This window comes from Equus asinus, chromosome 1 (assembly GCF_041296235.1).
Source record: "Equus asinus isolate D_3611 breed Donkey chromosome 1, EquAss-T2T_v2, whole genome shotgun sequence".
Lineage (NCBI taxonomy): Eukaryota > Metazoa > Chordata > Mammalia > Perissodactyla > Equidae > Equus > Equus asinus.
This window is the reverse complement of record NC_091790.1, coordinates 25,336,881-25,362,887: the sequence shown is the minus strand read 5'-3', so window position 1 is coordinate 25,362,887 and position 26,007 is coordinate 25,336,881. Positions and strand designations below refer to the sequence as shown.

General features: G+C 44.5%; 1 protein-coding gene across 1 annotated transcript; it reads right to left on the bottom strand.

Annotated features, from left to right (window-relative positions):
• Positions 1-16,296: 16,296 nt before the first annotated feature.
• On the bottom strand, positions 16,297-25,644 carry TBXT (T-box transcription factor T). The gene is made up of 8 exons (XM_044761759.2): positions 25,439-25,644; positions 24,699-24,963; positions 23,809-23,943; positions 22,956-23,017; positions 22,773-22,834; positions 20,949-21,125; positions 19,421-19,550; positions 16,297-17,257 (listed from the first exon to the last, which is right to left on the bottom strand). The coding sequence occupies exons 1-8, from the start codon at positions 25,642-25,644 to the stop codon at positions 16,984-16,986; spliced, it is 1,311 nt and encodes a 436-aa protein (XP_044617694.1). The 3' UTR covers positions 16,297-16,983.
• Between the last annotated feature and the right edge of the window lie 363 nt (positions 25,645-26,007).

The window sequence follows — 26,007 nt, the reverse complement described above, 5'->3', positions numbered from 1 at the left end:
TGCTGATGGGAGTGTAAACTGGTGCCACACCTTTGAGAACATTTAGGCAGTTCCTCAAAACATTAAATATGGAGTTACCATATGACCCAGCCATTCTACTCCTAGGAATATATCCAAAAGAAATGAAAACATATGTCCACACAGAAACTTACACGTAAATATTTAGAGCAGCATCATGCATAATAGCCAAAAAGTAGAAACAACCCAAGCGTCCATCAGAGGACGAATGGATAAACAAAATGTGATATATCCACAAAGTAGAATAATATTCATCAATAAAAACGAATGAAATACTGATACATGCCATAACATGGATGAATCCTGAAAACATTGTGCTAAGTGAAAGAAGCCAGGACAAAAGAACGCATATTATATGATTCCATTCATGTGAAATGTCCAGAACAGGCAAATCCATAGAACCAGAAAACAGATTGCCGGTTTCCGGGGTGGGGGCGGGGGAGGAATGTGGAATGACTGCTGATAGGTATGGGGTGATGAAAATTTCCTTACATCAGATAGTCGCGCTAGTTGCACAGTCTTGAATATACTAAAACCACTGAAGTATACACTTAAAAAGGGTGAATTTATGGTAGGTGAAATTTATCTCAATAAAGCTATTTAAAATATGAGGTGACATTTTCACCTGTCACAGTGCTAATGTCTGAAAGTCTGATAATAGCCAGTGCTGACAAGGATGTGGGTAAGTAGACACTGTGTATGCTGAAGGCGGTTGTGTAACTCAGGACAACCTCTTTCCCGGGCAACATTTTTTGTATTGTTTTTTTCTGTGCACCTTCCTTTTAATAATTTTTATAAAAACATATATTCAAAAATTTCAAAGAGTTATGCAATAAACACCTTAATATCTATCATGCAGCTTATAAAGCAGAATATTGCGAGTATGGTTGACATCATCTCTTGATTCATCTCCCTGATTTTATTCTCCGTACTCCTGACTACAGGAAACCATTCTCCTGAATCTGGTATTCATCTCCATACAAACAGCTATGTTTCGACAGCATACGTATCTATTCCAAAACTGTATGTGGTATATTTAAACTTTTATTTTGCAATAATCTTAGACTGAAAAAAATCTTGGAAACATAGTACATAGAGTTCTCATATATCCTTCACCTAGCTTACTCTGATAATGAAAATTTATATAATCATTACGTAACTATCGAAATCAGGAAACTGACATTGGTACAATACTATTAATTTCATGAGTCCAGGAATATTCCTGAACCACCCCCTGCCATGGGTACTAGGATGAAAGCTCTTGGTTTGAGGAACTTGATGATGTTAGTAAACCCATTTGCTACGAAAAGGTACTTTTTACTCCGCTGTCAGATGCATCCAAAAAGGAAAATGTTTCGGTTGGGATGCCTTTCTGTCCATGGGATAGAAGAAAGGGGAGCCAGATGGAATGGAGAAAGAGGGAAAATCCTTCAACAACCATTTGTTCCGTGACTAGCGTGGTCCTTGTGTTCAGAAAGACGTCCTCTGCCCATTCGGGAAGGTACAGTGAGAGGCTCTGCCTGGACTCCGCACTCGAGTGTGAACTATTTTTGTCGGTATTGATGGCTCATAGCTTCAACGGAAAACAGTAGCCTGTTCCCAGCAACCATGCATCATTTATTTCCCTGGACATCCCCAACTTCTCTGGATCCTATGGAGACTGTTATTTCTTCTTTCTTCAATCTTTGCGATGCAGACAAAATCTTCACAGCTTTTCCGCTTTCTAACCAGCAAAAGCAGACGCGGATTGAGCCAAAATAATTGCAAAGAAACAGTTGTGGTCCTGGATCCCTCAAATAGCCAGACTCCTTTTGCACTTTTTATACCTTAAGGGACAGCGTACCAGGAGTAATCTCAGCTTCCTCTCGGCTTTTATCAACGGCTTCTTGGCCTCCAAAAGAAGGGATGGATCAAGCGCCGTGCCCCACAAGGTTCATATGGCCTCCTGGTTCCAGAAGCTGATGTTGAACACCCAGTAAAATTCTACGGAGACCATGATGAAGAGGAACAGCCGGTTTGCAGATGAATGATAAGAATAAACGGGAGAAAAATTGAGCTGTTCTTCTAGCAACTTCTCTTTTAAACCTGGTTCTTATGGATTTGCTTCCACATTTTCGTCCTCATCTTGCTTTGCTCACAGGGGACCTTCTCTCCTTGTTGAAGTGCTCTCTTCTCTCATCTTTCAGTCCATCAACCCTACTTTTGTCCTTCCGTATGGCCATTCCTTGCTCGTTTGCCAGCTCCTCTTGCCCTTTTTGATCTAGAAATGACAATCCCTCAGATTTCCATAATGAGCCCTCTTCTGTGCATTGCCTCAAATTCTGCCTAAGCAACCCCATCTATTCTCTGACTTCATGACCCATCCATGCCCCAACTCCAGAATTTATATGCCCAACCCAGACCTCTTTAAATGGTTATTCGACAAATCCATTTGAAAATCACACAGCTACGTCAAACTTAACGTGTCTAAAATTGTCTTGTTTCCCACCCAATGTGCTCTCCTCCATGGTTCACTAGCTCCACAAATTGTGCCACTATCTATCTTCCTGCTTGGAACAGACCTATGCGTCATTCTTATCTCCCCTGTCCCTTGTCCTGCATCCCCATCAAATCTTGTTCATCCTTCCATGCAAATCTCCCTCTTGGGGCTGGAGTGCCGGGCGCCTTGGTGCAGCAGGCAAAGAGTAGCACCCCTCCTGACACCCCACCCAGCATTCAGGTGGCTGGGACCATGGAGGAACATTTCCACTAGTGTCACTTTATAGAGGAGAGCAGGGAGCTGTGACGATGGCAGCAGTAACTCAGTCATGGGTGGCCGCAGGAGTGACAAGGGCTGGGGAGAAGTTACTGCCCAGGGGCTGCAGCAGGAGGGGCCATTTCCACAAAGGACATGCCAAGGGCTTCATGCAGGATTGCTGCTGAGACTTCCCTCCATCAGAGATGAGTAAGTACCAGGAGCAGCGAGGGGAAGAACGGGGATTCCTGCCGCTGGTGGGGAGGCAGAGAGAAATGCACCTGTGCTGTCATCCAGCACAGCATCCGTCCCCACCTTGCCTCAAGACCAGGAGCCTTAGAAACCAGGGCTGTAGTTGTTTTTCCAGTTTCCCTGGACCAAGCTTCTTCCCCCACCCCCTAGGTAAGGAGTGCTGCCAGAGTGTGACGGCTGTGTGAAAATTAGCACCTTCCTTCAACAGCTGAGGCAAATAAGTCTTCTCAGGACTTCACATCCAATCACCTCAATTTCTAACAGGCAAGGAGGAGGGCAAACAACTTAGGAACAAAATATAAAAGTTTGTTTGTGGGACGTCTCCGTGAAGACCACCTACCTTCTTAGGAACACAAGCTCCTTGTACTGCCTGTCTGAGGAGCAACGTTGCAGAGAGAGCACATGGGATAAACTAGCAAGGTTTTACCCCAAAATTCCAAGGGGCACCGTGGGGCACAAAACTGGACATAGAGAGCTGAGTCACAGCTCGGAGGTTGGTGGTACGTGCCATCTGCCATGTTTGAAGGGAGGGAGAGAGGCAGGACTGCTGGGGGCACCGGATGAGGGAGGGGCGGGGAGCTGCGTGAACAAGGAGCCCACAGCCCTTTACCGAGCATCCTCTGTGGGGGTCAGCCTGTCAGCTTCAAATCCAGCCAGGAGCTTAGGAATCAAGGAAAGAGGGCATGGGTCTGGAATCTCATGACGCCTCTGATTAAATGCTTTCCAAAGGGCAGCTCTAGATTTACAGCAGTGGGAGACCAGGACCACAGGGGTTGTTAATTAATTAATATTAATTATGAATTGTTATTGAGCACATTCCTTACTATCTCTGAAATGTATTTTCCTCATCAGCAAAATTGGGATGGGAAGCACTTAAAAAAGAAATTAAATTTTAAAAAAAGCACTTGACAAGATTGTAACGAAGATTAAAAATATATGTGCGTATGTGTATATGAATATCTATATGCATGCATGAATATGTATATATGTGTGTGCATATGTGAATATGCATATGTTGTGTGTGCATATATGAATGTGTGTGTGGTGTATGCATGTATGAATATGTCTATTGTGTGTAAAGAGACTGTCACATGATCACTTCCTTGTCCCCTGCCTTAGCTGGACCGTACCTCTCCCAGCGCCCACACCACCCCACATGGAGAAGGCTCTCTCAGGGCTCCTGCAGCTGCCTAAGAGAGCAATGTTTGAGGAAAAGCTTTGCCATCCCAGGATGGGCACATCAGCCCTTGCAGGACAGAAGTGTTACCAGTGTGCCCAGCCACCTGGCTGGAACTGATTACCTGCCTGTCCCAACAGATAATCATAACCCATGCTGCCATCCCACACATCCGGGCACTTCCATCATCCCAGTTGTCCTCATCCACACCCTCAGCTTTCCTCCGCTCCATTCACTCCCCAATCTGACCCAATTCGCCGCTCTTCCAAACCCTTCCACCACACAGCTAAAAACTTCCTTTTTACTTTAAATTTGCACCGCTTTACTGGTGTATAATAACATATAATAAGCTGTACATATTCAAATTGTACCATTCGATGAGTTTTGACATGTGTGTGCCCCTGTGAGGGCATCACCACCATCAAGATCTTGGGCAGTTCCATCACACCCAAACTTTTTCTCCTGCTCCTTTGTAATCCATCTCTCCCTCCCAACTTCCCATCTGACAGCAACCACAGATGTGTTTCCTATAACTAAATATTTGTCTATTATTCAATTTTATATGAATGGAATAATACACAATGTACTTTTTATTGTCTGGCTTCTTTTATGCAACATCATTATTTTGAGATTTTTCAATATTGCATGTGTCAAAAGTTTGTTCTTTTTTATTACTGAGTAGTATTCCATAGTGTGGATATACCAAAATATGCTCATCCATTGCCCTGGTGATGGACATTTGGGCTCTTTTCAGTCATTGAGTATTACAAATAAAGCTTCTGTGAACATTGTGTCAGTACTTCTGTGGAATAAAATTTTCCCATTTCTTTTGGGTAAAAATCTAGGAGCTGAAAGGTTGGGCCACATGGTAGACATCTCTTTCACTTTTTAAGAAACTACCAAACATTTTCCAGAGTAGATATACAATTTTACATTGCTACCATCAGTGTGTGAGAGTTCCAGAGTCTCTGCCAATACTTAATATGGTCAATCTTTTTTTTTTTTTTTGGTGAGGACGATTAGCCCTGAGCTAACATTCGCCACCAATCCTCCTCTTTTTGCTGAGGAAGCTTGGCCCAGAGCTAACATCCGTGCCCATCTTCCTCTACTTTATGTGTGGGATGCCTGCCACAGCATGGCTTTTGCCAAGTGGTGCCATGTCTGCACCCAGGATCCGAACCAGTGAACCCCGGGCCGCTGAGAAGCAAAACATGTGAACTTAACCAATGCACCACCACACCAGCCCCCCCATACATATCTTGATGTATATTCTTAGGACTTTATATTTATCATTTATACTTCCCAGTAAAACTAGAAGTCAGGCCAAAGTAAAGGCTTCAGTCTCTGGGTGTTAGTGGGGCGTCCTCTCCCCTTACCCCATGCCCCAGCTCATCTCTCCTCTCACTACATCTCCACCTCCACTTTCCATCAATTCAGAGTTGTAAGGTTTTCCTTTAACCTAGTAAAGCACTCAGAAAAAGGTGGCAGAACAAGAGAGCCACTATTAACTTGTGAATGGTTACCTTTGCAAGCCACTAACTCAACTATTTGCCTTGGGAGCCCTCAGGTCAGACCTATTTACCATCGTGAATCACCAAGCGTTCAAGAACACACGTGGACTCTGTTTGCTTCATCTGGAGGGGATGTTCTCACAGTCAGAGCTGCAATAAGCAGGAGTCATACATCACCCTCCTCCCGTGACACTTTTGTTCCATGGCCACCCTACCCGCCCCCAGCAGAAAGACTCTCACTTGCCAGTCACATCCAGTTAAAAGTCACGGAACTTAAAAGGTGCTCTGGAAACAAATGAAAAACTCATCTTAAAAAACTCTAGCTCATCATATTTTCTTTCTGAAAATTCCATCAGAAACTTTTTATGAGTTGGGACAAAATATCCAAAGCAGTGCCACAGATGAATTCTGATGGGAGAATTTTATGCCCACCCAACTTTCAATTAGCTGGACAGAAAGCGAGGAGTGAGCAGCTGGGGGGGTCTGGCCCACACCATTATCAACAGAATGTCACTCAGCCACCAACTCTGGGACGCATGGTTATCCTGCCGTGCTGACCACCTTGGCTGAGAACACATATGGAAACCAGTGGTCAAAAGCTCACTGGCTTCACCTACGGGAAGTTGGAAAAGCATCTCAGTAAATATGGTTCCATTACACCTTCAGGATATCTAAAATCTTTTCTGGGAAGTTCAATGTTAGTCACTGGAAATTGTTTTCAAATGCATTATCCATGACATTAATTCACCATGATAAAGAAATAAACAATAGTTTCTTTTCAAAATACTTTCGACTTAAATACGGATGAAATTTTGAGCCTTTGAGCCATTGAGCCAGGTGTCATCTTGTTTGAAACATACACTGTCATACTTTACAGACTTATGTTATTTAAAAGTAATGTAGAATGACTTTAAAATAACCCAGACTGACACTTTGATTTTAATTTAGTTGCACTGGTAGAGAAGGAATCCATTATACGGATTGTCCCTGTAAACATCCCGAGCATGACGTTCTGGAAAGACCATGGACTTTAGAGGCAGACATGTAGGTTTTACTTTCAGCTTCCCATTAATTAAGTAAGCTTGCACAAGCATCTGAAAACTCCAAGCTCTAGTATGATTACATAAATAGAGTTAAATATATAACACCTACCCCATCAAGGTGGTTGTGGGGCAAAGAGCTATGGGACAACATTTCACTGCCTTGCATAAAACTGACCTGTTGATTTCTCTTTTTACACCTCTGGTTTTCCAAAGTTCACCTCTGGAATTTTGGAATGTGCTGTATGCTGGAGGTCCCGCTGTTTCTGTCATACAAAATGAGCATGGGAACAGTGCTTATCTCAATGGGTTAGTGTGCAGACAAAATAAGAATTGACTATTAGGTACAATTCCTGGCACAGGGTGACCGGGTCTTTAGAAGTTAGCTATGATGGTCATGCTTTTTCAAGGTTCTGTCAGATTTTTTGAAGGGTCAATATCCATAACAGAAACAGAAAACGGAAGTGTGGAAGAGATGCTCTGAAAAGAACAGGAAATGAGAAGTTAGTAAGGGAGGAGCCGAAGAGAAAACTATCCGTATTATGTAAAGAAACTATTTCAGACCAAGATAGAAGACAGGATGGGAATAACTATAAAAAAATAGAATTTACATGAGTGCACTCGATGAACTTATCCATAATGGTGCGAACGCAGAAATGAAGCAAGGTACATGATACTATTTCTTAAGACTTATGCCGTTATGCTAATTTTTTCTTGCAAAATTTACACATATATAGTGGACACATTTCCAAAACAAAGACTGGAGGATAGAAATAAATAACACAAAATATTTGATTTCTGGTAGTACAGTAAGCTAAAAATTGCAACAAATAATATTTAATGAGTGCTTACGATGTTCCTCATACAAGATTTTTAAAAGGCAATTCCTCCTTGCTTTTGAATACTCTCAATATAGTAGTATTCTTTTGGAAAAGATAAAACTAGATTCTTTTCAATTCTAAAATAATTTGTGTGCTCTTTTTAATTTTGCCTCAATATATTGAATAGCAATATAAAATCATCTTAGAAGCATTCTTAGTTCACAAAATACCGTTCTTTGAATATATTCTTGAATATATGCAAGATCTTCAAAATGTTTTCTGTAACATGAAAGTAAATGGTAAAAACAAGCCATGTGGCAACTGGGGACCCTGGACTGTTAAGGGTTGTTGCTAGTGGTCCTGTGTCTAGGAAATGATTCTAGCTCTACATTATCCATCTCTGAGTTCACTTACAGGGCTGCATGTATTACTACAGAGTGTTGTAGTGATGTATATGCCTGCTTTGGTAACCCATATAGTTATTTGTAATGACAATTATGTTGAGGACGTTATAGCACATAACCCAAAGAAGCAAATGGTCACCCATCAGATGCTCCCATTTTTTTTAGAATAAACTCTGTAATAAATCATCAAAAAAATTTTTAAAAAATAAAATGGCATGCATCTCAAAAAAAAAAAGAAAGAAAGAAAGAAAGAATGGGGGCCGGCTCCATGGCCGAGTGGTTAAGTTCGCGCGCTCCGCTGCGGCGGCCCAGGGTTCGGATCCTGGGCGCGGACGTGGCACCGCTCGTCAGGCCACGTTGAGGCGGTGTCCCACATCCCACAACTGGAAGGACCTGCAACTAAGATATACAACTGTGTACGGGGGGGTTTGGGGAGATAAAGCAGAAAAGAAAAAAAAAAAGGTTGGCAACAGTTGTTAGCCCAGGTGCCAATCTTTTAAAAAAAAAATTTTTTTTAATTTTAAAAAAAGGAAGATTGGCAACAGTTGTTAGCCCAGGCCCCAATCTTTAAAAAAAAAAAAAAAAAGAATGAACTCCATAGACTTTCATATGTGCATGTTTCTATTTTCCAAGCAGAATGAGTGTTCAGATTACATTTAGTTCGCACTTATATATCCTTAAAATGGTTATGTGTATTAGTGGTTCAACTGAATTCAATTGGAACTATTCAAAATTTTCTTATATTGTTCCAAGTTTAGATAAAATTACAATTTTTAAATTCTGTTATCGTGAAATAAACCCCACATTAAAAAAAAGCCACAGGAATGCCAGTTGTCGTTTTTATGAGATGCTTTATAAAGAAGTCAAGTAAAAGCCATGGTTCAACCATAGTTAATTATCTATGTCAAAAATAAATCCTTTAGATATTATTAAGATGTGCCACTTTCTTAAAAACAACATACCATTTAATTAGAACACACACTGCCCCTGTTTTTCTGTCCATCTTCCATCAATCACTCAGACCCAAGGAATTTTCCTCAGTGCTGTCGGAACTATGTGTTTTTCCTGATGAGGAAATTCTCCTACATAGGTGAGGAATGGCACTCATTTCCCACACTTGGCCTCTAAGAACGGAGCACACAGAAAAACGCTTGGAGGGAGACGCTGCCTGCCATCAGAGAGTGAGGCAATGCATCCCCCCTGCAGAGAAGCAAGGACCACGGTGGTCCTGGTGTGTGATGGCTTCAGAGCAAGGTTCCGAGTCCTACCAAAGAGAGGTCTTAGCTCTGAGTTTGGGGGCATGCTTTCTTGTCCCTGTAATACAAATTTTAGAAACATGTTCATAGCAGCATGATTCACAATAGTCAAATGGTGGAAGCAACCCATGTGTCTGTCAACAGATGAATGGATAAGCAAAATGGGGTCTATACAGACAACAGAATATTATTTAGCCTTAAAAAGAAAGGAAGGAAATTCCTTTTGACATGGATGAACCTTGTGGACAATGTGCTACATGAAACAAGCCAGTCACAAAAAAGACAATTACTGTATGACTCCACTTACATGAGGCTCCTGGAGTAGTCTGATCCATAGAGACGGAAAGTGGAACAGTAGCTGCCAGGAGCTGGGGGGAGGGAAGGTGAGCTGCGGTGTGCTGGGTACGGAGGATGAAATGTTCTGGAGATGGATGGTGGTGATGGCTGCACAACAATGTGAACGCACTTAACACTACTCAGCTGTATATTTAAAATCGTTCAGATGGTAAATTTTACGTTATGTGTATTTAAAAACGTACGAGTGCTCAGCGGACCTATGAGAGCCTGCACCGTCCTGTCCTGCCCACCTCTCCCGCCATCTTCCCTTCTCCACTCACTGTGCTTTATCCATGTTACCATTCCAGTCCCTTAAACATAACACTGTTCCTGCTCTCAGAGTCTTTCGGTCTGCTGTTCATCCCCGGGAACACGCTTCCACACATCTTCGCACACCTGGCTCTTTCCAGCCTTGGGTTTGTCTTCAATGTCACCTCCTTGGAGAAGCGTTGCTTCACAACCTTCTTTGAAGGGCTCCTCACCCAGGCTTTTTCCTAAGACACTGCTTATTTTCTCCTTAACGCTTACCATTTTTCAAATGCATCTTCTTTTGAAAACCCTTCATCTTGTTTTAGATGGGGGATGGGGTTTCACCCATCGTGTTTCCTCACCACCCCCACACTTACTCCAGTGATATGCACTTGTGAGCAGAAGGGAGGGAGGGGGAGGGTGGCCACGGCAACAGCACCCTTTGGAGGTTTGGGTGATTAACTCACTTGCAGAGGATACTCTGCAGGGTCTATGTGCCACTCTTACTCTTTCATGGTCCATTCGTACTCAGCATCTTGGTCACTAAACTCACCGCCATTCACGCCCAACCTTCCACCTCTTCCTCAACCACCTCCTCCCACCCTAGAATCCAGCCTGGGGTTTGGAAGGCTGTGTGAAGCCATGATTTCCCTGTATACTGTTACTGAGTGTATCAGACACCTCTTGGGAATCTAACAGCTCACAAGATCTTCCTCTTGGAGGCTCGGCAGCCGTGTCTGCACATCTGACATGACCCTCCGTGGTCCCACATGATCAGATCAGGGAAGCACATCTGACCTATTTTGCTCGGCCAAGCACACTCTAGTAGAGAGTGGGGACTCTGCCAGATTTCCTGGGTGCATGCCTTGTTCCTCCGCGTGCTTACCAGCTGTATGACCTTGGACAAGACAGTCCATTTCTCTGTCCCTCCACTTGCTTTTCCGTAAAAAGAAGACAGGTTTTTTAGGAGGCTGAGTTGACACATGCAATGCACTTAGAACAGTGACAGGCACATAATAAGCACCCAAAACGATAGCTGTTATCATCTCCCAGGAACTTAAAACTGGGAGCCAGACTGGCCGGCTTTTTCTGTGGGTGGCTGGAACGAAAGTGATGCATATTTTGGTGCTGGGAAGTAAGTATCTTCTACCATGTGGATTCTTAATGGGATTTATTGGGGGGGAGTTTGGGGACCTTTACGATGCCCTGGAATTATCCAATTGTCTCTTCGTTTGATGTCCCCGGAGGTTTTTACACCTGAGTCAATGAAGATCCTGGTGAGTCAGCAGTAAACCCTCCCTTTTAAGTGGAGGAAAGGCAATAGTGAAAGGGGCTGGGAGGAGACCCTCCACCTCAAGAAGCTTCTGAAGCAGATCAATTTTAGGAAAGAGATTATACATGGAAGGGAGGATCTGGAGAAATGTTTCCACTGCAACTTTCTCAGACAAAGCCAACCTGCAGATAAGAGGGTCTGGGTTCTGCATTCTAGTCCTTATACCATGAGCCAGACATCTTGCCAGGTCTCCCTCCTCATGAGTTTCCCTAGAAGACATCTTACCTTCGCATCTAGAAGCATCCAGCTTTCACTTTTGTCTTGCTTCACTTGTGTACGTTGTTTTCTATCTAAGGAATTTTGCCATCCATGTGAATAAACATCTTTGTAACTGTAATGCTTTCTCCTTCTCAATTTTAGAATGAACTTTATTTTAAGAAGAATAATGTTTATTGTAAATCAGTGCTATACAGTAATTACAGGTTAAAAATAAAAAAGAATAAAAGGGAGAATAAGCTTTTCTTTTATAAGAACTTTTGAAATAGTATATGTGAACGCCATTTGAAATCATTTACTAAACACATGAGGTGCATTAGCTAGAACTGAAACACAATATTTTTGGATTACACACATGAAAAGCCATAAGAAGCAATCATTTAAAAGGTGGTATTCATTTGTGGTGGAAAAAAGTTACTGTTGTGTTCAGACTGAATTGTCTGACTCTAAGTTGGGTAGTGTATAATAAATTGTATTGCTGCCTTGACTACTGGCTCTCCTCTCTCGTTGAATCCCCTAGGCAGGGAGATATGGTTCCTACCTCATTGATGTAGGGCTTGGTCACGTGACTTGATTTGGCTAAGACAACATGAGTGACAGTTAAAGCATGCCAGTTATGAGTAAAATGTTTAAGAAACATGGAAAGTTTCTGTTGGCTCTCCTATTGCTCCCATCTCCACCATGACAACTGTATGCCCATTGTGTCCCTAAGCCTGGTCCCTGAGGAGAAAAACCCGTGGACCAGATTTAGACTTCCTCTGCCTGGAGAAAAGCCACAGACCCTGATCTGTGGCCACTGATAGACAATGTGAGTGAGAAATAAGGATTTGTTTTTATCAGCTCCTGAGATATTGAGGTTGTTTGTTACACAGCATTATCACATCCAAACTTGATTAACACAGCTTAAGGATGGAATTAAGTTCCACAAAATTGGAGAACTTGGTAATCAACATGAAACTCACTAGGAACTTGGAAGGACATGAAATTCATTGTCTAAATGAAATGCTCTAACCACATAGTCATTGGAGGTAGGTCCATGGTTTCTATAGAGGAGATATTTGCACAGATGTCAAAGATGACACCCTAGGGTCAGAGGTTGCCATCCCTCTACTCAGGTTCACGTCTAGGCTTTGCTCTTAGAACAGAGAAAGAGAGGGTGTTCACCAAAGTGATTCCTTCATTCTTTAGGGATGGATTGTTTGCTGTTTCTGAGAAAGAGAATAAGAAATAGCCGAATCAAGTCTTTTCTGAAATAAGGCCCTGAGCAGATTGATTTGGTCCGCCAAATCCCAAAGTTATCTACTATGAAGATATGAGGATCTCCATTAACCCAAACCTATGCAAATGAGGACTAACAAGAGAAAAACTTCAAAGCTACTTCCTGTTTAATGAGACAGAGAATGTTTGATGACTCACAGGTGTGGGTGAAAAGAGCCTGTTGGCCTCTCCTAACTCAATATCTGGGTCCAGGGCCCAGATCAGATATTGTAGATGTCTGCATAGGGGACACTGCTTGGTGCATCTCTTTGACTAGCTGTAGAAGAAAGAGACAACGTAGTTGTGAATGTCAGGGGAGGAGGGGGTGCCCACACTCAGCGGGGATGGATCAATAGACGCCTCTTTGTTACTGTTGGTCAATGAAGCAGAACCAGGACCTTGAACAGAAGCAGCGATAACTCTGGTGGCCACCTTGATCCAGGCAGAGGCTCATCAGAAGGCCCACTTCAGTCTTAGCTCTTGAGTTGTGGATAGAAGAGAGTTCTTGGGTATCTTTAGTGGTTGGTTGGTTGAGGTCCCAACACTGAAGGACGAGGTGGTCCATCTCAAGTTATAAGACCTCTCCATGGAGCCATTGCACAATCAGATCTTCCTGAAGTTGGTTTTCTGTCTCCAATCACGGGAATATTGTCATCTTTTGGTTGTATATTTCTTGCTCAGGCAACCAACGTGCTTTTTCTGCCCAGCAATAGCTCTTTCCTACAGTATGAGACTCGGCTGGTAACCACAGGCTCTTTGTAAAATAAAAACTTGATTTTTTAAAAAAATATCTTTTCAAAGTTTCCTCTCCATTTTTTATTTCTCTGTTTGCCTCTTAGAGCTTCCGCTCTTTCCCTCCCACTCCCAGTCTTGCAGACTCAGCTGCTTCTGCAAAGCCAGGTCTGTCTGCTCATAGAATCATTAAGAAACTCAACTTTCAGATGTAGGCCTTTCCATCCATTTCCAAGCTGAGCTTTAACCAACTGAATGGAGCAAGATTCATGTTGCTCTCACGTAACTGAAATCTTTCCTCACCCAGTTTTGGTTACAAATTCTCTTAGCTTCTATTGGTAATAGTTTTACCCAGAAAATATTTGTCAGTTTTTCTTCTTTAGCTTTTATTTTCTCTCTCCAGTGGTTGGCCAGCTCTGCCTTGCTTGATACATTCCATGGCTTGCTTTCTTTTCATTATTTTCGCTCCTACCCTGAGAATCAAGATGGCGTACAATTCATCTCATCCCCAATATACAAAAAAAGAGGATAGTCATTTAGCCTCTTCTTTTTAACAGAAAAATAACAGAATTATAAGCATATTTAAATAGAAGGAAAATAAGCTTTTCTTCTCAGAACTATAGACTTGGGAACTGGGGAGAAGGGATTTTAATAACCATGCTGAGGTTTCTGGATATTTTGCCATAATCCAAGTATAGCATCTTTATTATGGAGCACTATAATTTTCTAGTTTAGCAATACATGTTTTTTTTATTATAGTATTATGCTAAAAAGTAGAATTGGGTGTTTGGATCTCTTCAAATTTAGGTTAGCTTATAGTTTTATGATTAGCTCTGATTTTAACCTGAGTACAGACACACCCTCTTAATCTTGCACAGATAATGTTTATGCACTTACCCATATTCCTGGTCAGGAATGTATTCATCACATAGTCATCTTTTAAATACACATTTCAAAAAGTATTTTTCTTTTTAGAAGGCAGAATCCCTATCTATTCCCACCACCTCCCACAAAATAAAAGATATAATAAAATAATCAGGCCAAACATATTAAAACAGTCGCAGGAACATTTTTTGAAGGTCATCTTCACCTTACATACAGACAGGGAGTCAGTCCCTCCTATAACCCCAAAGACATGGAGCTCACATTGTATCATTCCTTCTTAAAAATTGAGCTATATATCTTTTTGTTCATGAATAACTGAGAGCCTACCTGAATTTGATGGAGAAATAATTCATAGGAATTTCCCTCCAGATGCAAAATGAATTTGCATTCCAAATTAGAACAGACGGCCTAGGATCTTCACTCCATGTTTCTTATATTCAGCAATATCTTATTAAGGCTTCCATAAATAGAGCTGGGGCTACAATTTGTCTTATCAGCTCAGAATCTGAACTCTGATGCCTATAGTTACTATTTCTACCCACTTTCCAAGATCATTCTCTCTTTTATTGCTCACGACAACCCTGATAGATAAGAATTTTCTTTCTCCCTCTTTACAGATAAGGAACTTGAATTTCTGGAGTGGATAAAGAACTTTCCTGGGGTCCTATAGCAAGTGAGGCCAATGAATACTCAAATCCAGGTCTTTTGAACCAAATTGAAGACTCCTTGCACTATATGGCTGCCACTGCCCCACTGCGTAACAGGAAAGGCACTGTTTGGTTTATTAAAATATTAATTACTTGAATTTGAACTCTAGGTTACCTTTAAAACTTTAAACATGTTAAGACCTCATCCATCTTCTGCACGGAAAATTGTTCGTCCCAACCGGACCCTGCAGGAAGGGCTGTGTGACTCAGTCGCCCGCAGTCCCAAGCATGGGGCAGGGCTGTGTTCCCGGAGGTGCTCGCCAGGAACAACCCCTTAATAACCATGTCTGGCATCCAATTCTCAGTCTTGCATTAACACTCTTGAAGGCATGGGAAGGGGGCGGGTGCTACGGTGGATCCTAGGAACACAAAATCCTGGTCCCAGCCTCCACAAAGCAGCCGCGGGATGGAGTCAGTTTTCTGTGAGATGGGCTCCCAGCACTATGGGATCCTAGGGTGGTCCCATCCACTCCTCACTCCTTTTCCCCTGGCCCTTCTCCAGCAGATCCCTGCCTGCCTGGATAGGAGCCACAGTCAAGACTGGGGCCAGTTTTATTTCCCAATTCTACGTGGGCAGCGGTTTACTCAAAAAATATTTTTCCAATATATTTATGCCAATAAAGATCTGATTTAGGATACTTCACATATGAGTCACAGTAAAACCTAGTAGTCATAAAACCCCCCAAAAACTTAGAAGTGGCAAATAGTTTACAAGAAACACGTCCCACTTGGAAAGCAGCCACAAAGACACTAAAAATTCAGCTATTTACACTTAAATTCTAGTTTTATGGTCTTTTGGAAAGCAGAGGTTCAGAATATCAAGCTTAAACAAGTAGGATCCAATTAAGGATTCTGCCACTAGATGGAGAAATTGCCCCAATCTAGCACATGCGCAGTTCTGGTTCACTGCTGGGAACACCAGCAGGAAAGATATTTACAAATGTCCTATCTTTCAAACTACCGTGACAACTCCACCTTACATTTACAAACTATAACTTTCTGTTAGTTCACTTTATGTACTTTTGCTTGAATCAGACAGATATCCCATATTAATCTTTATGACATCAGTAGGTCCTACATTCTGTCAATTCTCCACATTCAATGATTCAGTGTCGAGTATTTAAATCTCTTGAAAATCATTTAAAACCTTTTGCATTTTTTTGGCAATCAGCACTGAGTAAATATACACAAATTTCACTTCCAGTTCTGCAACTGATTAGATAAAAAATATTAAAGTTCATAACAGATTGAAATGTTTCTTGGGGAAAAGTCTTTCCCACCAGTTAAAACAAACAGCAACATCTCACCCAAAAAGAGGAGTTGTCTGATCAATAACTGGACCGACCAAATTTTGCATATTGCCTTTATTTTGCAGAAAATGCTTTCTGCTGATTGTCTTTGGCTACTTTGTCAAAAGAAAAATACAAACAGTTGTAGCTTTAACAATACAAAAGATTAGCTACCTGTGCTCAGAATAAACACATTCTAGTGGGCAGAGCAGGCAACCCCATTTCAACTAAAATCTGCTGTCCTCCACTCTGATACCAGCCCGTCCTTCACAGCTCAGCTCCAACTATGACACCTGCCACCAAGGGACCTGAAAATGACTCAAAAGCAACAAGGAAGAGGATTCAAAGTGTGCTCTTTATCTCGCTAAAGTAAGACCAGGGGAGTTTACAAATTCTGAGGTGCGAAAGTCATCTATGCGCTCTATGAGAAACAAACAAAAAGTTTCTGGACCCTAGCAAATAATTTATATTGTCAATCGTGGTGAATTAGGCCCACTGCCTTGCTGCCATAGTTGAATTCACCCGCAACACATAAATGACTCAGGACGGCACAGCCACGGCAGACGATGGGCAAAGGGTGGTGCTGGTGGGACTCTGATGAATAACAGGACACGTATTCCTCCTCTTATTTTAAAGTGAGGTTAATAAGGCCTATTTCCTTTCCTTGACCCATGAAATTGCCACTTAGTACCTAGGAGATCAATCAAATCAACACTTGTTGCCACAACCAAGAAGTCCTTGTGTCTTCTAAGACACAGACCTTGATTCACATGGAAGGCGGCGACACAGGTGTCCATGAGGCTATGAGGCGAGTTTGGGCCGAGGCATCGTACTGGCTGTCAGGAATGTCTGTGGCCGTGGCGGTCCCTTCATACAGTGGGGATCCCGAGGAGGAAGGAGCCGAGACCGGGTGGGCGAGGGGTGCAGCATGTGTGGGGGAACCTCGAAAGAACTGGGCTCCCAGCCCGTTGGACATTGCCGCCGTCTGGGCGCCTGGCGTGATGGTGCCGTTGCTCACAGACCACAGGCTGGGGTACTGACTGAAATGGAAAAACGGAAAAGCACGGACAAGTCAGAGACCTGGGGGAGGCTCCAGACCATCTGCAGGCGGGGAAAACAAACGCCAAATACTCCCATTCCTGGTAGCTGGGTTACAGGGTGTCTTTCCTACAAACAGCTCCTTTCCTCTGTGTTATTAAACCATACTCTGGGCCGCATAGAAGTTATTGTCATATCTATTAACAAGAAACAAAATGACTGGGAAGCTGATTAAAAAGGTTATTTACATACACGTATCTCCTGCTACAAAAGACTGGGCTAGCAGTTTTGCACCCTTGTTCAGAATCCAAAATACAGAATACACTGAATCAAACATTTCAGAGGATGGGCTTAAGCATCTGTGCCAGCTGCTCCTCCACCGCGGTGATTCTTATGATGGAGGCAACACCCTCCTAAAACAATAAGCTGTGAAAGACATTCTTTATAGTAACTCCCACATAGGCACCATTCCTGCACCTTGTCAAGACAAATGTTAGTGGCGCTGCAGAAAGAAATAGACCTGGGAATTAGACCCGGAAGCAAATCCCAATTCTGCCCTTAACTAGTCGAGTAACGTGACACTGGCCCGCGACTACTTTTGAGGCTGTCTCCCATTCGATGAAAGAAGGAGTTGGAAACAGCTATCAAATCCTCCAGTCTAAGAACATAGATTTGAACAATACTAAACCGTGTTAAAATCATTTTGAGAAAATTTCTTTTTCTCATAGAAGAATCCTATAAATGAATGAGACGTTACACTACATCGTGCTATTTTGTTTACCAAGTTATGCCCTGTATTTCAGTTGCATTTGAACTTGCAAACAAGTCTGAGTTAAACAAGGTTACTATCCCCATTTTACGAGGAAAAGAAATGAGGCTCTGAGATGCCCAGTTGGAGGGGTACTGAAATCCTCAGGTCAGGGCCCTGTTCCCAGCTTGTAATCTGCAAGTCATCCTATTTATATGCAGGTTTCTAACTGAACTTGGAACCCTTGAAAAGTTTGCTGGTTTCTGCATTATTTGCTTTATTTTTAAGAGCAGACAATTAGATTCTTACTATAAAGGAACTGGCTCCTAGACAAAAAGAATTAAGATCTTAGGCATATTTTGATATTCTATATGCAATAAACTGCTTTGCTTTTTTTTTTAAAACATATTTTTTTTTTTTAAAGATTTTATTTTTTTCCTTTTTCTCCCCAACGCCCCCCGGTACATAGTTGTGTATTCTTCGTTGTGGGTTCTTCTAGTTGTGGCATGTGGGACGCTGCCTCAGCGTGGTCTGATGAGCAGTGCCATGTCCGCGCCCAGGATTCGAACCAACGAACCACTGGGCCGCCTGCAGCGGAGCGCGCGAACTTAACCACTCGGCCACAGGGCCAGCCCCTAAACTGCTTTGCTTTTGAAGTCAAGATAACTTGTCTAGAGACTCGCTCTGCTTTGAGCCAACGCCTGTGAAATAATTTAATGTCTTTGAGCCCATTTCCTCATTGGAAAATGAGCACTGACTACTAGCTTTGTTATTTTAGTTTCTTATTATAATAATCCTATGAAGAAATGTGATACTTTTACTGACAAGCTTGATTTCTGAAGCCAATCTCCCACTACACAATTTTCAAGTTAAGAATAAAATAGTCATCATTCTTTACTAGTTATCGGCATATATGTTAAGGCCACAGAAGGCCTATAGCCACAGAAAAGCCAACAAACTTATTACTCTAATAGTTCCTGTCAAAAAATGTTTTGGAAATGAAAAACATTCTTAAAAACATATCTTTGAAATTCACCAACTGGCCCCTACAAAGCCTGTAAAGACAGGCTGAGGAGTATCTTTTTCTTGAAGAAAACGAGGTTCAGAGAATTTAAGAGACTTGTCCATTATATGACCTAGCAGATAACATAGTCAGGATGGGGGCCCTGTTTCCTTTTGTTACTGCCGCCACCATGAGGGCGCCACCGGTCCTCCCACAGAACAGATGAGCAGGAACTCACAGCAGTCACGTAACCTGGAATTGCCAGACACACCCGGCTAAGGGTAGAATTATAACTAAAAACTCAACCATCTGCAGGTAAAGGGCAGAATAAAGGCCAATGAATGAAAATGGCATGAAGTCACAGATACCCAGAGCTCCCAGGACAGTTTCCATCATTCCCCAGACATACTTTACCTAGAGCCAGCAGGTGGACCCGTGTTAGGACTCATGGGGAGCATGCTGGTATGAGCAGGCATTCCAAGGCTGGGCCAATTGTCATGGGATTGGAGCATGGATAAACATGCAGAGGAATTGTCGGAATAGGCTACGGGATATAAGAAAGTGTCATTATTAACGGGGTCTTCCAAGAGTGACAAAATGCGAAATGCTACCAACAACTGGAGCTACCCAACATAGAAAACAAAACGTGTGTGCATATTGAATACAGAAAATAATCCACTAGCCTGCTTAATTGGTCATCAAAGGCTAATATTTATTACCAAATGTATACATTTGAAAATATATTCCAGCAAACCCAGGCTCACTCTTTATCATTAGACCAATAGCCACCATGTGGAAACAGAGCCCTACAATCACCTGACGGGGATGAATTATCTTTAAAAATAAAACTAAGGAGGTGGCCTGGTAGCATAGTGGTTAAGTTCGGGTGTTCTGCTTCAGCAGCCTGGGGTTCACAGATTCTGACTAATACACAGCTCATCAAGCCATGCTGTGGCGATGTCCCATATATAAAAAATAAAGGAAGATTGGCACAGATGTTAGCTCAGCAACAATCTTCCTCACACACAAAAAAGAGGAAGATGGGCCAAAGATGCTCGCTCAGGGCCAATCTTCCTCACCAAAAAAGTAAATAAAAATGTAACTTTAACCTGCCTTTTCCCAAAGGATTATTTCTTAAGAATTGAAGAGGCTTTAGAAACCATTACTCCAGGCAAAATTTAAAATGTGATCTTCTAACCTCTGAGTCTAGCCTCTGGCTGAAGAAGTGCCAACAACTATTTCCTTACCAAGCAAGCTCCTTTCATTTCAAGTCAGCTTTAATGGCTTAATTGTTTTATGGTGTTCATTAGCTTTTTTCCCTCCTTTTGGAGCCAGACAAAACTAAGTCTGGGCATACATGGTGTTAGAGAGAAGGAGTTAAAGGGATCTTGAGGGTGTAGCCCAGTGTTCATAACACTGCATCAGAATGACCCGAGGGCTTGCTCAAACAGGCTGCCGCCCCAACCCTGGAGCTTCTGAAGCAGCAGATCTGGGGTGGTTGTCAGGTGATGCTGATGCTGCGGGTCTGGGCACCACACCTGGAGAATCACGCTTGGTGGATCCCTTGGAGAATCATACTTGAATCTAGTCAAGTTGGTCATTCTTGTGCCTGGCTGACGCAGCATCATCCCTTTACAGAGGTTCGTAAAATATCCAAACCTGGGTCCCACCCCTAGAGATGGACCCACAGTCCTGGAGGAAAGAAGCTCAGGCAATCGCTGACGTTCATTCAGCACCGAAAGCCCCTGGTCTGGGCCTCGAGGTGGTCAAGCCAGCAGTGGCTGGACATGAAATGAAGGTTCCTCTTGAGCCTCTAAAGAACTGGGTTTGAGTGTGGGTTCTGGAAGAGGTTCTCCTATTCTGCCCTTGGAACCCCTGCAGAAGGCCTTTCCAGAGTGGGCTTCTGGCCACCCCAAACCCCTGGTCTGCACTTACGACTTACTTGGAGAGTTGTTGCGATGCACGTAAGGGCTGGGGTAGGGGGACGGACGGTGGTTCCTCAGGGCGGGGTACCTTTCACAGCCGTGCGAGGCGGGAAGTGAGAGGGGGCCTCCAAACTGAGGGTGGGGGGTGGCCGGTGGACACAGGGTGCTGGTTCCAGGAATAAGCCACCCCCCTGCTGTGAGAAAAGAATGCTGAGTAACTGGCATTTGCATGACCTCGTGATTGACAGGACCGGCAAGCAGAGAGGAAGGAATTGTGGATCTTTTCCTTGGGGGTCCCTGATGAGGCAAGGATTCCTACTGCCTAACCGTGAGTACCCCATCCAAGTCCTAAGGCTTTGTGGCATCAGCTTCTTACTAGAGGCCACAGGTACCAAGGTTTCTCAGGGCACCTGAGAAAACCTGGGGGACCCCAGCCTCACCAACCCCAGCTGCTTCCTCAACCACTGTCATTCATGGGAACCCAGCCTCCAGAATCCACACCACCTTGCCACTCAATGGAAATGGGATTTTCCATTCCCCGAGACAGGTCAGCTTTCAGCTCCTAAATGCTGAGCATGACCAAACGGTAAAAACAGACACACAGGGCTAGCCATGCAGCTTGTGTCCCTCTATCTTCCCCTTCACCTGGCTCCCACCGCCCACACAGTCCTACTGGGGACCTGTTGTCCTTGCCTTATGGGCACCCACTTTCTGCCTTTTTTCTGTTTTCGGCTCACATTCTTCCTGCAGTACGCATCAATCAGAAAATCGTTCCAACACTGTCCTGCCCTCCTCTAAAATTTCAAATTCTTCTTTATTATCGTTATTTTTTGGGCTATTAGTATTTTTTAATTCAGAAAAGCAAATCTAGGGGTCTCCAATTTCTACTCTGGCTCCAATTTCCAAACTACAAACAATTCTTCAGACAACATTTAAATGAGGGAAGGGTCCAGATCTGCCCCCAAGCCTGGGCCCCATCACTTCCCAGAGTGACTGTTCATGGTCGCCTCTGCTGTGGCTGTCCATGAGCCACTTCAGTAGACTGTTACATGAGCCTGGAAGGATGACTTAAAAAATATGGGAGAGAACACAATTGATTGAGGAGTGTGCCATGCTAGTTCATCCAGCCTCTTGAAGTGACTAGCAAACACCATCTCTCTTAACAATGTCAATCATTTCAGACATTAAATGTGTGGAGGGCTGGACAAAGGAGTTTCTCCTGGTAGACGCCACCGTCTAGACCTGCATTGCTTGGCTCTGGTTCATGAAAATCCTAGAGGAAGCTGGACCTAAAGCAGACTTTCCCCATCTTATGAGCCACTGTTTCCACCAAAACCAGCATGAGTTGATGGGACACGCTCAGAGCCAAAGTGGGCTAAGAGGAAAACCACATTTGTTCATAAGCATCTCTCCAAAGATGGTCCTTCAGCTTTCAGTCATTAACAAAAATAGGAATCATCTCAAAATGGATATAATGAGCTGCGTTCTCCTCTTGCCCAACACAGCAGTCACCCACCAAGGTATCAGCAATCCATCCCAGCCATGGGTGGAGCTGCGTCTGAGCCAAAGCAAAGAACCCAGGTAAATGCCGCCACCCCAGACTTCTCTGTCAAGAGCCTCATGGCTGGGTGAGAATCCACACCCCCTAGTTAGAGCAGAAGTTGAAGACCAGTAGTAACACAGCTTCAGCATCATGGGGCCATGTGCCTTGCACTGCAGAAGGGAGAATCTGCTCCCCAACCACACCCGCAAACTCGCTCTCTGCTCCATCTCCAGCTTCTAGCTCTCAGCAGTCTAGTCCCAAAAAAAGGTACATTGGGGCAGAGCACAACAAACCGTACATTGGGAGTACCCAGATTGCTGGCTGTCTCCAGGTTCTTCCATCATATCTTTGTGATCACTTCTGTCAAAAAAGTATAGCAAATTGTCAAAAAGGAGAACACCCAGAAAATAGTACTTGCAGCAATATTTCATCTTTCCGCGTATTTCTTTGCCCAAAGGGTATAGTGTTAGAGTTCTCTCACCTTTCCTTTGCATCAAGGAAAGCTTTTGCAAATGGATTGTATTTAATTTTAAGAGCTGTGATCTGGAAAAAAAAAGAAATGGAATTTACTAGCATGGTGCTCATTAACCAGAGGATTTCATTTGGCACCAAGAAACTGGGGAACACCAGTACCCCCTTTAAATATTCGAATATAATCAGACTTCTTTCCAGGCTGAAAATGGCTGAGTAATGGTAATATTTCATAAAGAATAGCTTATTTATGAGAAGTTTTCAAATGCCAGATTTTCTGAGTGGGATTCACAATAAATTTAACGTACCGCTGATAATATTCTGTGTGCATCAATCAAACAAACACGACCCAAAACATAAACTAGATCCGCTCAGGAAACAGTAGTCGGCTACTTCTAGTTGACGGTCAACACTGACAGCTTAACCAGCTCATCACAAAATGTCGGGACTTTGCGGTTGGATCCAGTTGTAGATTTACAGGCACCTAAACCGTATTCTGAATCTAGCTGATTGTTCACACTGCACAGGTCTGGAGGGTTGCCCCCCCACCTTTTCGGGAAATTAAGGAGATGCCCCTCTCTCACTCAAGTCTTGCTCTCAAGAGATTCTCCTCGTCTTTCACCTACATGTTTCCTTCATCTTTCCAGTTTGAGCATTTAGTTGACGCTTCTAGTTTTAGACACCGTCACAGAGAATTACAGGGGAAAAACATGCTTGAATGAGGACTGACTTTAAACTCTTCTCCCCTCCATCCCCATCTTATAGTTATGGTAAGTTATTTGAAAAGGCATTAAATATGGGTCTAAAGTACACTAACCACACATGACCTGCAAGGATGCTCCCTCTCCCTGCGTCCCTCTCACCTCCTCATTCTGATAAGCCGTCACAGCGATGAACTGGGTCTCCGGGAAGCAATGGCTGGTGATCATGCGCTGCGGACCCCCAACTCTCACTATGTGGATTCGAGGCTCATACTTATGTAAGGAGTTCAACATGATCTGAGGGAGACAGAAACACGAGAGCCGTGACCATCACCATCCTACCACCGTGAAGACCACAAAACGTCCATTTGTCCTGCTGTTGAGAAGAAAAATACATCCAAGATGCAGAATATCCTGCAGCTCACAAGAGGGTGTCCTTACCATCCAAGCTGGTGGGTTTCCCTTCAAGGTGCTGCTTCCCACAAGGAGTATGGGAAAAGGGATGTGGGATGCAACCCACCATTAAAGACAGGGAATGCCCATCATGAAATCCTTCGAAATTCTAGTCTGAGGCTGCCACCAGGGCTACAGACATCTTTAAATGCCTCAGCTGGGTTGCAGCTTCCTGGCACACGGGGTCTCCCAGTAACAATCCCCAAAGAAAGAATGTTCTTTAGAAAAGGACAAATGTACAAGTTTGTTCAGACTTCAAGCAGTAAATATTGTGACACTTGTATAGATTTAAAGTGACTGTTTTATCATCAAGGCTGATATTTTCTGTACCCCTAGAAAAGTTCAGGGCTAGAACGCGGAGGTGCCCCAAAGTTTGAGACGTGCCTGAGTCTTCAAAGGTTGAGGCTTTGCGCCCTCTCCCGGCTCTCCATTATCAGTTTACCATAAACGACACTGTGGACCTATTGGAGGAAGGCTGTGGCTGTCTCTTCAGGGCAGATGTCGCCTTCCGTGCAAGCAGCGTCCCTTCCAACATCCGCCACGCGGAACGCGTCCCGGTTCGCGCCGTCCCCGCCCTCCGTGGCCTCCATCACACCTACCTGGCCCCCTCCGTTGAGTTTGTTGGTGAGCTTGACTTTGCTGAAGGACACCGGCGCCTTCATCCAGTGCGCCCCGAAGTTGGGGGAGTCCGGGTGGATGTAGACACAGCTGGGCGCCTGCGGCTCGGGCTTGCCCCCCGGCACCCACTCCCCGTTCACGTACTTCCAGCGGTGGTTGTCGGCTGCCACGAAGTCCAGCAGGAAGGAGTACATGGCGTTGGGGTCCAGGCCAGACACATTCACCTTCAGGACAGGGAACATCCTCCTGGAAAGGAAGGAGCGCAACAGGAGGACTCCGGACAGGACCCGTTAGACCCAAGGCAGAAAGTTTGGGACAGAGGCGTCTGTCATTTTGCACCAAAGAGGAGCCCCATCGGGAACTCCCAAGCTCCCCTCTTCCCAGAGCCCCCCTAGGTCCCCAGCCTTCCTCCACACTATCCCCAGCTCCGGAGGCAGGGCCAGAGAGGCCCCGGGCAAGGGTTTTAGCACCCAGGCCACGCCGGGCGGGCAAGCGCGGGAGCGGGTCTGGAAGACTCCTCCAAGGAGCGCCTCCTCCCCAACCCTCCGCGAAGAAAACCCCAGAAGAGTTAGGGTCACGGGCCACAAGGGTCTGTTCCGACCCCGAGCAGAAATGAGCAAAAAGACCTCCACGAGGACAAAGTATTCGACAGTAAGGAACTTTCCGGGCCCCGGCCCGCCGGAGCGCGTGGCGCACGCCGGGGCTCGGGTCGCGCACCTACCTGCCGTTCTTGGTGACGATCATCTCGTTGGTGAGCTGCTTGAAGCGCAGCCACAGCTCGCTCTCCTCCAGGCCCACGCGCAGCTCGCGCTCCGTGGGGTCGCCCTTCTCGCTGCCAGCCTGCAGCTCGCTCTCCACGGCGCTCAGCAGGTGGTCCACTCGGTACTGCAGGCTTTTCCCTGCGCCCTCCGTGCCAGGGGAGCTCATCCTCCCGCCCGCCCGCCCGGCCCCTCCCCACCGCCCCCGGGAGCCCCGACTCGCTACCCGAGAGCCACCTTCACCGCCGTCGGCGGCCGCTTTTCCAAGAAAAGGGGCTGCTCGGGCCAAGACCCGCGACGGCGCCCGGGTCCCAGCACAGACCCGGGAGGAGGGCGAGGACGGAGATCTGGGGGGGGAGGGGGCGGGGGAGAGGGGTGGGGGGAGGGTTATTCCACTTGAACTCCCTCCAGGCGCGACTAGAGTAGGTCTCTGCGGAGAGAAAATCGGTCCCCTCCCCATAAATAGAGCCGCGGCGGCCGCGGAGGGGGGCTCGGCGGATTGGGCCGCGCGCCCTTTGAAGTGCCAGGGCAG